This window comes from Manduca sexta, chromosome 12 (assembly GCF_014839805.1).
Source record: "Manduca sexta isolate Smith_Timp_Sample1 chromosome 12, JHU_Msex_v1.0, whole genome shotgun sequence".
In the NCBI taxonomy this organism is placed as follows: domain Eukaryota; kingdom Metazoa; phylum Arthropoda; class Insecta; order Lepidoptera; family Sphingidae; genus Manduca; species Manduca sexta.
Window position 1 is genome coordinate 7,396,435 of NC_051126.1, and position 12,075 is coordinate 7,408,509.

General features: G+C 32.4%; 3 protein-coding genes across 3 annotated transcripts in view; 1 reads left to right on the forward strand and 2 right to left on the reverse strand.

Moving 5' to 3' along the window:
- Window positions 1–2,437: 2,437 nt before the first annotated feature.
- On the reverse strand, window positions 2,438–3,309 carry LOC119189120. Its single transcript, XM_037438000.1, has 3 exons — window positions 3,210–3,309; window positions 2,913–3,083; window positions 2,438–2,687 (listed from the first exon to the last, which is right to left on the reverse strand). Exons 1-3 carry the CDS (start codon window positions 3,276–3,278, stop codon window positions 2,478–2,480), a joined length of 450 nt encoding a protein of 149 aa, XP_037293897.1. The 5' UTR covers window positions 3,279–3,309; the 3' UTR covers window positions 2,438–2,477.
- A 4,220-nt stretch (window positions 3,310–7,529) lies between these two features.
- Window positions 7,530–11,037, forward strand: LOC115440406. Its single transcript, XM_037437950.1, has 3 exons — window positions 7,530–7,637; window positions 8,460–8,640; window positions 9,469–11,037. The coding sequence occupies exons 2-3, from the start codon at window positions 8,478–8,480 to the stop codon at window positions 10,962–10,964; spliced, it is 1,659 nt and encodes a 552-aa protein (XP_037293847.1). The 5' UTR covers window positions 7,530–7,637; window positions 8,460–8,477; the 3' UTR covers window positions 10,965–11,037.
- Window positions 11,038–11,207: 170 nt separating this feature from the next.
- The window catches only part of LOC115440405 (serine-rich adhesin for platelets), a 30,821-nt gene continuing 29,953 nt past the window's right edge, over window positions 11,208–12,075 (reverse strand). The window contains exon 5 of the mRNA XM_030164691.2: window positions 11,208–11,876. Within this exon, the coding sequence (XP_030020551.2) occupies window positions 11,604–11,876 (273 nt within the window). The 3' untranslated portion in view covers window positions 11,208–11,603. The remainder of the gene's footprint in view (window positions 11,877–12,075) is intronic.

The window sequence follows — 12,075 nt, forward strand, 5'->3', positions numbered from 1 at the left end:
AGCCCACAATAATTAACATACAATTAGCCTGGGGTTATGAACATAGGGAGTCTCGGCAGACTGTTACATTTTCAACTAGACTATCATGCAGTTGTAATTGTAACATAATATAAAGAAATTTCCGATTTGAGGACCTTAATGGAAATGGGTCGAATTCTCAAAGGAAAGCCATAAAACAGCCAACTATCAACATAAATTTACTGTTTGCTCAATCACATTATTATACAAAACACATGCATACCCACATATAATATTATGTAGTAAAATGTGATGTTTTTACACTGACAACATAAAACTTACTGTTTTGGGATGCATCTCATGGTGTGTACAAAGTTGGTTCAACAGGGTCACACTTTCGCTGTCCATAATGCATAACTTTTGCTAATTTATCCTCATGATATGCGAGTAGGTTCAGTGTTTATAAGAGTATTACACGTGTTGCCTTTTGTATACATTTACGGAATTAGTCACATTGTTGTAGTAGGATGGAAATTGGAAACTTTAAATACGGAAATGTCGAACTAAATTGCTTTTAAAAATTGTGACAATATAAATGTCAGTATCATAATGCGCCAGTATTAATAGAGAATTAGCAAATTATTACTAGAAGACCGGGAGGCGTAGTTTAGCTGCAACTATAACGTAGGATTATATCCTCTTTGGTTTAAAATGGCCATCTCGCATGGACTATTGCGTTGTCGATATATTTTTTTGGCTGTCATTAATTGTTGGATCGGAGGAACGTTCACAATCTTTTCGCTAGCTATTCTTGTGTTCATGATTATTTGTTAATTTGATTCAAATGATTCCCTTTTGTAAATTAGTACAGTTTTTGTTATAAGTAATAATTACTATTTTAGATTTATGTTATTTTTCTAATAAATAAATGTAAAAACCCTAAATATAGATATTATGTTGTAAAGTTTTCTGGATGTCCGAGACAGGTATCTCCCATAGCCTTCCACATAGCTTTTAGGATGCTCCGCCTCTACTATTTATGTCTCCACCTGTGACCCGGTCTAAGCACTCTACAAATAATTATATTGCTGGCTTGGACTAACGTGCTTAAACTATTTAACATAAACGAGCCGGCAATGGCAACCCGTGCAATCACTTTTCGTCAAGTGTGTTCCGTTCCATGATGTAATAGGGAGCGAACCTATCAAAATATTAGTCATGAATTCAGACTCCGGGCTAATAGTGAGCAGCAAAATCCAAATATCACTTTGCCCGATCCGGGAATCGAATTCAAGACCTACAAACCTTTGCCTACATCTAGCCCACCCAGACACAGAATAGTATAGAACTTTAATACAAGTAAAATTACTAGTGCGATAGTAGTGATAGCGGCGATAGCCTAGTTGGGTCTAGAACGGACTGCCAAGATGAATGTCCGCAGGGCCCTTATTCTGTATGATAGTGTAAACGCGTAACGCGGCCATGTCATGTTATCTTCGAGAAATGAGCGTGGAATGGTATTCTGTAAGCCAAATTTCTATAGTCCTAAACATGATGCGTTGTGTTACGTGCTTGTTACGCACTGTTCAAATAACGTGCGGAATAAAGAATAAGGCCCCTGGTTCAAATACCAAGGGCACACACCTCTGACTTCTAAAATCATGTGTGTATTCTTTGTAAATTTATCGTTCGCTTTAACGGTGAAGCAAAACACCGTGAGCAAACCTACACACCTGAGAAGTTCTCTATAGGAATTTCGAAGGTGTGTGAAGTCTACCAATACGCACTAGATCAGCGTGGTGGATTAAGGCCTAATCCCTTTTAATAGTAGAGGAGGCCCGTGCTCAGAAGTGGGCAAGTAAATAATACAGGGCTGATATTATTACTATTATCCAGTGCGATATTGGTGTTTATACTATAGTTAAAGACGCAGACTTATCACGCTGTAGCTTAGTATGTCTCTCACCATGGAACCAAATAAAATAATTTATTTCAAAAAGATTAAGCATAATTTAACCTGACGAATGCACTATGTATCTTCATACTGGCATAATATTATTCCATTGAATTTCTAGTAGTCATAATTTATAGTAAACTGCAGATTTGTGAATATTTTGCATGGTTTACGCATTCAATATAACTACGCTACGCTACTGAAGCGGGCAGTTAGATTATAATGAATAGATATTATTAGGATCATAATACAAATCCAACTTGACGGTAGACTATAGAGGGTATTAAAGTTTTAATTACAATATTCCTTGTCTAAGACCCTAATCTGAGTTGATCAGCGTGAGACAAAATTCTTTACCACATCTTCTAAACACATACACAAATAATAATTCAATATCAGACCTTAGTATTCATGTAATGCGATTGATTCTTATGGCACCACAAAGTATTGTTGGATTTAGGATTTACCTGCAATTTGTAGTATGATTACTTATTTTCATTTTGCTATGAGCCTAAAATTAAAAAGGTATCTTATCAAGCTTTATTGAAAATATTGTAAATATTTATTACAAATCACATATGCACAAATATTGTCGAAATACACAGAACTCTTGAAGACAATTAAATATCATCAAGTTCAAAGATATTATTTTATGAGCCAGCCCGGCAAAAGTCTTGATTTTAATAAGCGGCAGTGATAAAAGAATATGGAAAAGTTTTGCGGAAACTAAGATCAGCTGTCCGGCAAGGTGAGGTAAAAATAGTCCTGGATTATGCTGAAAAAAAATAGTAGGATTAATTGGGATTTGGTTATATTTATATACACTTAGAGTAGCTGTAGGTATTACTAGGTAATACCGTAGGTAAAGAAATGTTTTCATTCTTGCCTTATTCGTACAACATTTCGGCGTTAGAATATTCTTGGATGAGACGATTCGCCAATGATGATACACATAACCAACTAACAAAAGGATTGATGGTTATAAGATATGAATGCTTACGGTAATACATCCAATGACAAGGCAAAAATATTGCACCAGTCCCATAGACGCAGCGATTATCTTCAAATCGTGGACAAACATAAAATTTTGATATGAATTAGCATCATCAGTTGATATATTAGAAGTTGGTGTCTCGCCCAAATGTTTTCTTAAATGTTTCGCACTAAGACACTGCAATACATGTTGTATATAAATACGTTTACGCTATGCCTACAACTTTTCACGAGGTTGAGTAAAAGTTAGAATCTGATTAGTTGTAAATATCAAAAGATTATTAAAGACGAGAAGTCATCTTACCAAACCAACTATCCCATAGAAGTAAGTGTAAAAAATTCTTATAGTAAACGTCGGATGTCCGCAAAACATTTTAGTATTGCCCAAATAGGGTTTTAGAAGAGGGCCCAAAATAAAGTTGAAAGGTAACTTCATGACGGATTAGATGAAAAGAATTGCCCAACATCACATAAATTATTTTTATAATTAAATTTTTTGAAATTGACTGTATCCTTAACTGTATTAACGTAAATTTTTAAGTTTAAATAAAATTTTAAGATTATTTTTATTGATACCAATTTGTTGTATTTGAATTTAATGAAACATAACTTATGCTTTTTGGAAACATTAATAATATTATTATTTTGACGAGTTCATAATGATGTCAATTTATTGACTTTAATTTTTCGTGCTGAAACTTACAATACTATGATTAACTAGTTTATGCTTAACCAAAAAGTATTAATTTTAAAACTATTAGAACTTAGTCCCGTGCGCGTTCAATAGCACGTTGAATACTCTTATCTTAAAAAAAATCAAAGAATACCATACATGAAAAAACACAAATAAACAACCGCTCGTCTCTACTGACCTATGAATTGTACTCAGGAACTATATTTATTTATTTAAATGCCTAACATACAGGTGTTACCTTCAATTATTGATGACCGTCAAGAATTTTCTCCTTCCCCGTAATAAAATCTAGGACTACCCTGTAAAATTACCACAATATCCCACTTGGGCCCGGGTCCTAATTTATTCTTATCTTGCAATTGTGTAATGTAATGTAGTTTTCCTACCTCCATGCTTGTGTAATTAAATGACCGCAAATAAAAAAATATTTTGTCGAATTTTTCCCATAACCAAATAATTTATATTCACTTTAGCATGCCAAAAATAAATATATATATATATATATTACAATAATAAATAAAGTTTTATTACTAAATTCACAAACATAAGTTACAGTTTAGACACATAAAATACCAAACTTTGAACATTAATAAACAATTACAATATATAGATGTTGTTACAGTATGCATCGTCTTTAAATGAACCTGAACATTGGGTTAAAAGGACGTCCTGAATGACAAACTTGGGGTGCATGCGTTGGCAGCCGCTCGTCAAAAGATGCCCTAAAAATGGATGTAGACGAGAAGATGCTGCAAAAAATATCCCTTCCGGATGAATTGACAAAACGCGGGACGCTGCTGGAGTCCGTTTGACGAATTGAGTGAATGCAGAATTCTTAGGTGCTTCTATTATATCTGACTTAATCGCCACGTCAGGTAAGATATAAGACGGTCCCAAACCGTCAGAAATAATAGAAAAATCGTAAAACAACACCATTTTGGGTATATTTGAAGAGTTTATTTCAGATGCGTATTGGTTTCCCGATGGAGGAATACCTTTATTATTGTCTTTAGCGGTTATATTTGTGGCTAGTGTAATGGCTTTAGACTTACTACTGTCCAAGTCTATAATCGATGTATTTTTAATAGAATCGTTTTTATTCGTCACGTTCAAGAAATGCACAGAACTATTATTTTCATTTGCAGGATTTTTCACTACTTGACGTTTGTCTCTATGCGTCCGAATTAAAGGTATATTCTTAGGCACGCTACTTTCTGTAGTCAATGGATAAAATGATAAAGATCTATTCAAAAATGACCGAGTTTCATTCAGTATTTGTTGATAAATAGTATAGAATGCAGTAAGAATATCGTTTTCCTCCTCTCTTTCTATCGCTTGCAGAGAGCTGGCATAATTCTCTGGTTTAATTCCATCATTATGTTGCGTCAAAATGGCCGAGACTTTTCGATCAATACATCGGTGGTTATTGAATTGATCATTGAAAGTGGTTAAGTCCATACCAATTCCACCGTTCTGCCATACAGAGAATACTCTCGCGTAAAATGGCAGATATGTTGGCGGAATCATTCTCCATTTAAACTTCAGTGGCGTCTTTGCCATAAACTTACTCAGCGGCATAAAACTGACGTTCACATTTGGGTGCTTCGATTGGAAATCTCTTATTTCTCGTTTGTTGTTTTCTTCCAGTCTCATTTTATACGAAACACTAGCGTATGGAATAAGGTTATTAATAAATCGACTGTGTTTGGAACTATGAAAATTGGCCGGAAGGGAATCATCGAGTAAGAAGATAATATTGATTCGCAGTGAAGGATACTGCGTTGCCATTGTGGAAATATAATCGGAGTACAACGCGAAGGGAACGCACACGCCATGTTGTATGATCTGGTAGTAATAGACGTCACTTGCAGGTTTCGTTTCGTTGCATTTCATGACAATTATAGGTTGTCGTCGATATGCACTCATACCCAATGCATAGAATACGAGGAAAGATATTCCTAGCAATATCAACGTCATCCAGCAGGCTGAGAAGAATTCTGAAAAGGCGGACGATATCATAATATTAGAAAGTGACAGGTTTACCCGAATCAAAATTGAACTCTAAATATAGGTAAAAAAAAATTCGCTTCTACAATCAATCATGAAATATATACTTTAATACAGCTATTAAAACAGAAAGAATTTAAATAAAGGGACTCACCCGGCCAGCGACTAAGCCAAGACTGCTTAGGTGGACAGTTGACGCCCCACGCTGGTGCCACAACAGTCGAAGGACTCTGAGAATAACCGCTATCCCCTCCACCCCCTCTACTTTTAAAAGAGGGTATTGTTCATCTTGTTTTGATTGTGCCTGATCCATCATTCTGGATAGAAAGTGTACAAAATATTTAGAAGTTTCTATACAAATTTATACCATAGTATTAATAAACTTAGTAGAAAATAGAAAAAACATTACCTTTATGTGATTTATTAGCGATTTTTCATTTAAATATAACATAAACCAATATGAAGGACCATGCGTAAAAATTTTACAGAACTTTTTAGACAGAAGCGTAAAATTTGGAAGACATTCTAATTTTAAAATAAATGACGGTAAATTATTATCTTTGTCGAGTGCAAAGAGAATTATAATATATGTCGATAATAATTTTCGATATAAATCCTTTGTGCTATTGAATTTAACAAGCACTCATTGGTTATAGGAAGAGACTTTTTGTGATTTTAAAAAGTACATGTTCATTACTATTGAAGTATTTTTTTTTTGTATCACTAGGGCTATATCGAATCGTACTCACTATGCACATTACATAGGACATCAAAATGTTGGTATCATGCAATACCTCTAGCATTACCTACCAACGTGCAGGAATAAAGAACCAAAAATGATCTTAACCGTGCAGGGATGTTAAAATTCAAGCTAAATCCTGAGATTTTTTAAAATAATTTATCCTAGTTTGCGGGATTGCCTAAAAATGTAGCAAGCATAATACTCATTAATCTCACATGTATTCCTCAAGAAAGTATAAAATAAGATAATCAATTTACAATTCATCATTCTGATTACGTAAGCTACCTTGACATAACTTTCTGCTCGGCCAGCACAATTCAAAATCATTCTCACTAGTCACGTCTTTACGTGAAACGAAATGATGTTGAATCAACAAAATTATAGCGGAAAACGTAAACGTTCAAATGGCGATGTTTTAACAAGTTAAAGCCGCAACTTTGCCTGCTGCTTAAAATTATTATGTTTTAAATGTTTTAACATTTACGAGAATGTTAGACATCGAAATCTATTTTTATTTTGTAACCTTAGTATTGTGTCAAGAGACATATTTATCTGTCTAAACCCAGTCCAGGAGTAGAATGTACTAAATATAAAGTTTTGTAAAACTAAAACTACTATTCATATTTTTATTACTATTAATATTACTTCTATTAATATTTTTTAGAGTTTACCATCTCTTTATTAATGTATAGGTGGTACTTGAAAATGTTAAAAAGTACTTATTTTTTTAAAATTTTGAATTTATTTTTATACAATTTTCGAACCATCTGTTACTTTGCCTATATCAAGCTTAAACAAAAAAATATTGCGGCGCATTGCGCTGTGCTCCTTGTTTACACATCAATATCTCGAATGGAAAATTATTTCAGTATATAGTATAATATTCCACTATAATACCACTACATAGACCAGAAATACCTTTAGTTAATTTAGTTTCCTTATTGAAATGTAGTGACCAAACCGACAGCCAGATTTTAACTTTTTATATTATTGCGGATGTTGGATGTCAACTTTGCCACATTAGTTTTAATTTTAAATCGCGATTTGTTCTTACGTGTGTCGTGTTTATTTAATTGAATCATTGAAAAAAAAAATATTTTTAAATTTGAATTATTTTATGTTTAAGTCAATATATAAAATAAGTTTTTCTGACGTTACATATTTTAAAGTGCCGTAGGAAAGGCAAAATTAATTTCTGTATTTGAATTATATTATTTCATGTTCTTATGGTTGTTTAACATAAATAACACAATTACAGATACACTCGTGATTGTTTTACTTATTTAAGGGTAAGTTGTCAATTAAATTAATATCCTTCCATATCAACAAAATTCCAAAATAATTGTTTTAATGGGCTCTAATCTAGCATCTGCGTACTTATGTGAAACGTATAGTTTAATGTTCGATTCCCAGGAGCATATACAATGAGAGAATGCGTGAGTTTTTTTATTTCAAACCGTTACATGTATCTTCCAATGCTTAAAAATACACGTGAGTTGCTTACAAATTGAAAATTGGGATATCAAAGAAATTATATAAGCTCAGCACAGTGAGGGACAATTATAGTCGCGTTTCTGCTTAATGTTTTAGCGAAATAGGCGCGATCTTGTTATTAACTTGCGTCTTTTTTAAATTTTATTTTGCAGTTTTAAATATAATAATCCAAATATATAGGTATTGATCCGACTTCAGCTGGATAATCACTCTCAACTCATGTAATTATTTTGAAAAGATTTTGTTTGCATTATGTAAATATTCAGCATGAATCATAATATCAAATAATAATAAACATAATGCTATGAAAACATTCTCTACCAATGCTATTACAATCTAAATTAAACATTAAATTATTTTATAATTATACATTTAATTTGAAATGAACAAATTGCTTATAAAACTTTAGTTCATTTGCAATTTGGTCTATGGTTGACAATTGACATATAAAAATAACAAAAATAACAAGTTTCAGTGACACATTTTATTTTATTTTGAAAATATTTTAATTATAAATCACTATCTTTAATCAAAATACTAATTTTGCCAGTTCATAAATAACTAAATCAATATGTACCTAATATATTTTTAACGATATCTGTTTTCATATTTTGCAGTGAATTCAATGGATAGGGATGAGTGAGACGTACCGTGAGCAATATCCATTGCTTTGTGATGATTTATCTGATGAGGAACGTCACAGTCCTCATTACCAACGTCAATACCGCCATATGAAGTATAAGGGACGCGCCAGAAGTAACGTGAAGGGAGCTGTCGCCATCCTCAAACGCTGGCCAGGTTGGGAAAAACTTTATCTAATCTCATTGTTCATGATCACTTGTCACTGCAACGTGTGTGGAGCACCGCCTTACTAATAAAAAGGAACCTGGCAACACAGCGAGTCGCATCACTTCACCACCTCTCTCCTTTTGAGGTCTGCGTCGTCAGTGATCTTTTACTTCACCTCAAATCAAATCAAATCAATTTATTTTACATAAAACATGGTATAAATTATGATGTTAAATATCTTACATGTGCAACATGTTTCACCGTTTTAACGGTATGCAAAAAAAAATATATACGTACTTATAATTAGTTAGGCAAATTACCTATTATTAATAATAGAAAAAAAATGTTTGTTTTCTACAGTTATTATTAGTTATCTGTATAAATGGTCTATCATGCTATTTATATCTATTCTCTTTTAGGTATAGTTTACTCATACAAATTACATGAATTTCTATACATAATATTATTATATTATATCTAACAATAAAACCCATGTTTATCTGGTGGTTACTATTATATACCTATATCTTTATATGCCAAAAATTCTTTAATTCGTATACAAACATTTATCTATGAGCCATTTCTTTAATCTATTAATAAATAGGTAAAAGGTAGTTCACGTAAGGTTTTCGGTATTTTATTATATATTTGAATGGTCATACAACCGGTATTTCTTTCTTCCTCTTGGTAACATTTTTATAATAAACAAAAATGAGAACCCTACCAAGTGGATAAACTAATATTCTTCACATAAATGCGCAGGCGCATCAAACAATACTCTTTAAATTTTTAAATAACGTTAATAATTTTCTTAATACAAATACCTCTTGTTTACAGATCATTGGTCCAGTTTCCTGACTTACTGGTGGATTGGAGTAGTCATGATTTGTCTGATGACGTTCATACTCTACAACAGCTTGTTTGCATTCTCCGTTCTTCCAACAGCACATTTTAAACCAATGAGATCCCACGTACGGAGCTTAAACACCGTCCCGTTTATAACTCAAGGGAACAAATTTCCTAATGTTTTCATTCACGTCTTTACTAACGATGATAAAGAAATAGATTTGAAGGAACATTTATCACGTGTTGAAACACTAGCAAATAAATATTTACCATTTAATTACCATCTAGTTGTAGTTGTAAACGACACCACGATGGATAGGCCAGAATTTAATCCAGAAGAAAACAATGCAAACGCTTTAAATTCCCTTTGGGGTAAAAACGTTATAACCAAAAGTGAAGAGACTACAGCAACTAATATTATAATTGAATACATAAGTTTGACAAAATATATGGATAATTCGCCGGTTAGCAAATATTGGCGAACGTTGTCTAAAGAAATAATTGAATTTTTAATACGTGCATTATCTATATGGGATAAAGGTGGTATTACTTTTGATCCCATAATTTTGACGCCACAAACACCTTCCCCCAATTATTATAAGAAATTAGAAAATATTTTTAAAACTTTTAGTCATTCTGAAACAGTGAAATCCCCTCACACGCAATCTCAAAACTCTAAGAATGTGAGCCATCATAAATTAAAACAAAAAGTGAACAATATTCGTGATATTATAAACGCCTTAGAGCACGAAAATAATCTAGATTTTTCAAGCGATGAAATATTATCTGAGGTGGAGAGCAAAAATGTTGCATTTATTACTAAAGATGTACAAAGTACAGTCAACAAAATCACTCGAAATAATAAAAGTAAATCTGTAAGCAAGAGAGATATGAATACAAGGCTATCCAATAATAAAAGTAGTTTCCAAGAAGATAACAAAACAATTCAAGTCGTGTCCGGCAAAAATGATACATCTACGTTAACTATGCTACCATTATTTTTAGAGTACTTTTACCATAACAATTCCGTCCCTAACAAAGATAAAGATTCTATGGAAAACAACACTAAGGATGTCTTAAACCAAATTGTTTTGAATAAAAACCATTTAAAAACTAATGATATAAAAGAAAATAAAGACAATAATATCCCAACTGGAAAAAATATTTTAGCAGCAGACGAAAAACGAATAGAACCATTGATTATCCCAGTTAATGAAGTAAATGACGACATAAAGGAAACGAAAAATGATAGAACCCTGCAGTATCCATCAAAAAATGATAATGGGGATCAACATCTAACAATTGATATAAAAGGCAATTTATTAGCAACTGAAACAGCGTGTCATGCGTTTTTGGGGACTATATTTATAGACGCAAGTCATTACCGATACGATGACAAGTTATCTGATTTTATTGTTAAAGAATTGTCAATATTTTGTAATGGAGTTTTATCCTCGTGTAGTGGTATAGAATTAATTCTATTGTAATGTATTTTATTGTTGGTATGCTGTCTTTAATAATATTGTAAACTTTAGTAATAAAATTATTTATCATATCAAACCCCACTTATTTCAATGCTTTAATTAACTATATTTGTGGACATAGTTTTGTGTAATGCATATTATTAACTACAAGGACTTAACCATATGCCTATGGCTTCTTTCTCGCTCCGTTAATCAAATGCGTAACTAATAGACCTGCATATCGTGGAATTATAATAAAATGAATTGTGCTCTCAAATAATTTATTGCTTGAAACTTATCAATTCTAGTATTGAAAAATCGTGCTCAAAATATTGTCGTTTGCAAACAATATTTTGATCACAAGTAACTTCATGGAATATCAGATTTTCGCTCACAATATCTTTGAGACTAGATGTAAATTAGGTTTTATGTTTTCGAACACTGTCCTATCTCTTCATATTTCATTATTTGCGTGAATTAATCTGATATTTTTACAAAGACATCATTATGCTTAAAAATATTATAGTAAAGGTATAATATGTACATTCATAAACTTAAGTTCTTATCCTACTTAAACATCATTGCACAAATACTTACAAACTATCACAAGGCACTTTTCATTTAATAATCACACATATTACTAAAATATTTATAATACGTTCTTTACCAAGCAACGTTATGTCTATCTATTGGTATTTCCCATCTACCACTCCAGTTATTGATGGTACGTTTGCAGTCTCTTATGACTTCTTCTCGTTCACATCTTCTACTTATGGACCAGTACAAGTAGTTTTGGGGACACCGATGTACAAAGCCTCGTAATGTACCAGATCTAGATTTTTCACATTTAAGGAATGCGGGAGAGCATTCACTGTTCTTTTCGAAAGGCATATGCCCAATAGTTGAACATTTTTGTGAATCTTTTGTTACCACGATCTGTAAAAGAACAAAAGAATCCAAATTAAATCATAATAATATTGATACAATATTTGACTATTGGGTGTCATAATCGTATTGCGTATGCGATACGGTTGTCGGTTACAAAGCATTGGATTCGATCTCCAGATTGGGCAAAGTAATATTGGCCTTTTCAGAATCTGAAGTCTGAATTTGTGTCTTATTGTCCACTTTACCG

What these genes read in the sequence shown, in the direction of transcription:
- LOC119189120 (XM_037438000.1), bottom strand. Translation starts at nt 3,278, where the DNA reads ATGTTTTGCGGACATCCGACGTTTACTATAAGAATTTTTTACACTTAC. An exon ending in TCTATGGGATAGTTGGTTTG is followed by an intron (nt 3,084 to 3,209) that starts GTAAGATGACTT and finishes CATGTATTGCAG; the next exon opens with TGTCTTAGTGCGAAACATTT. An exon ending in TTGTCATTGGATGTATTACC is followed by an intron (nt 2,688 to 2,912) that starts GTAAGCATTCAT and finishes ATTTTTTTTCAG; the next exon opens with CATAATCCAGGACTATTTTT.
- LOC115440406 (XM_037437950.1), top strand. Translation starts at nt 8,478, where the DNA reads ATGAGTGAGACGTACCGTGAGCAATATCCATTGCTTTGTGATGATTTA. An exon ending in CATCCTCAAACGCTGGCCAG is followed by an intron (nt 8,641 to 9,468) that starts GTTGGGAAAAAC and finishes TCTTGTTTACAG; the next exon opens with ATCATTGGTCCAGTTTCCTG.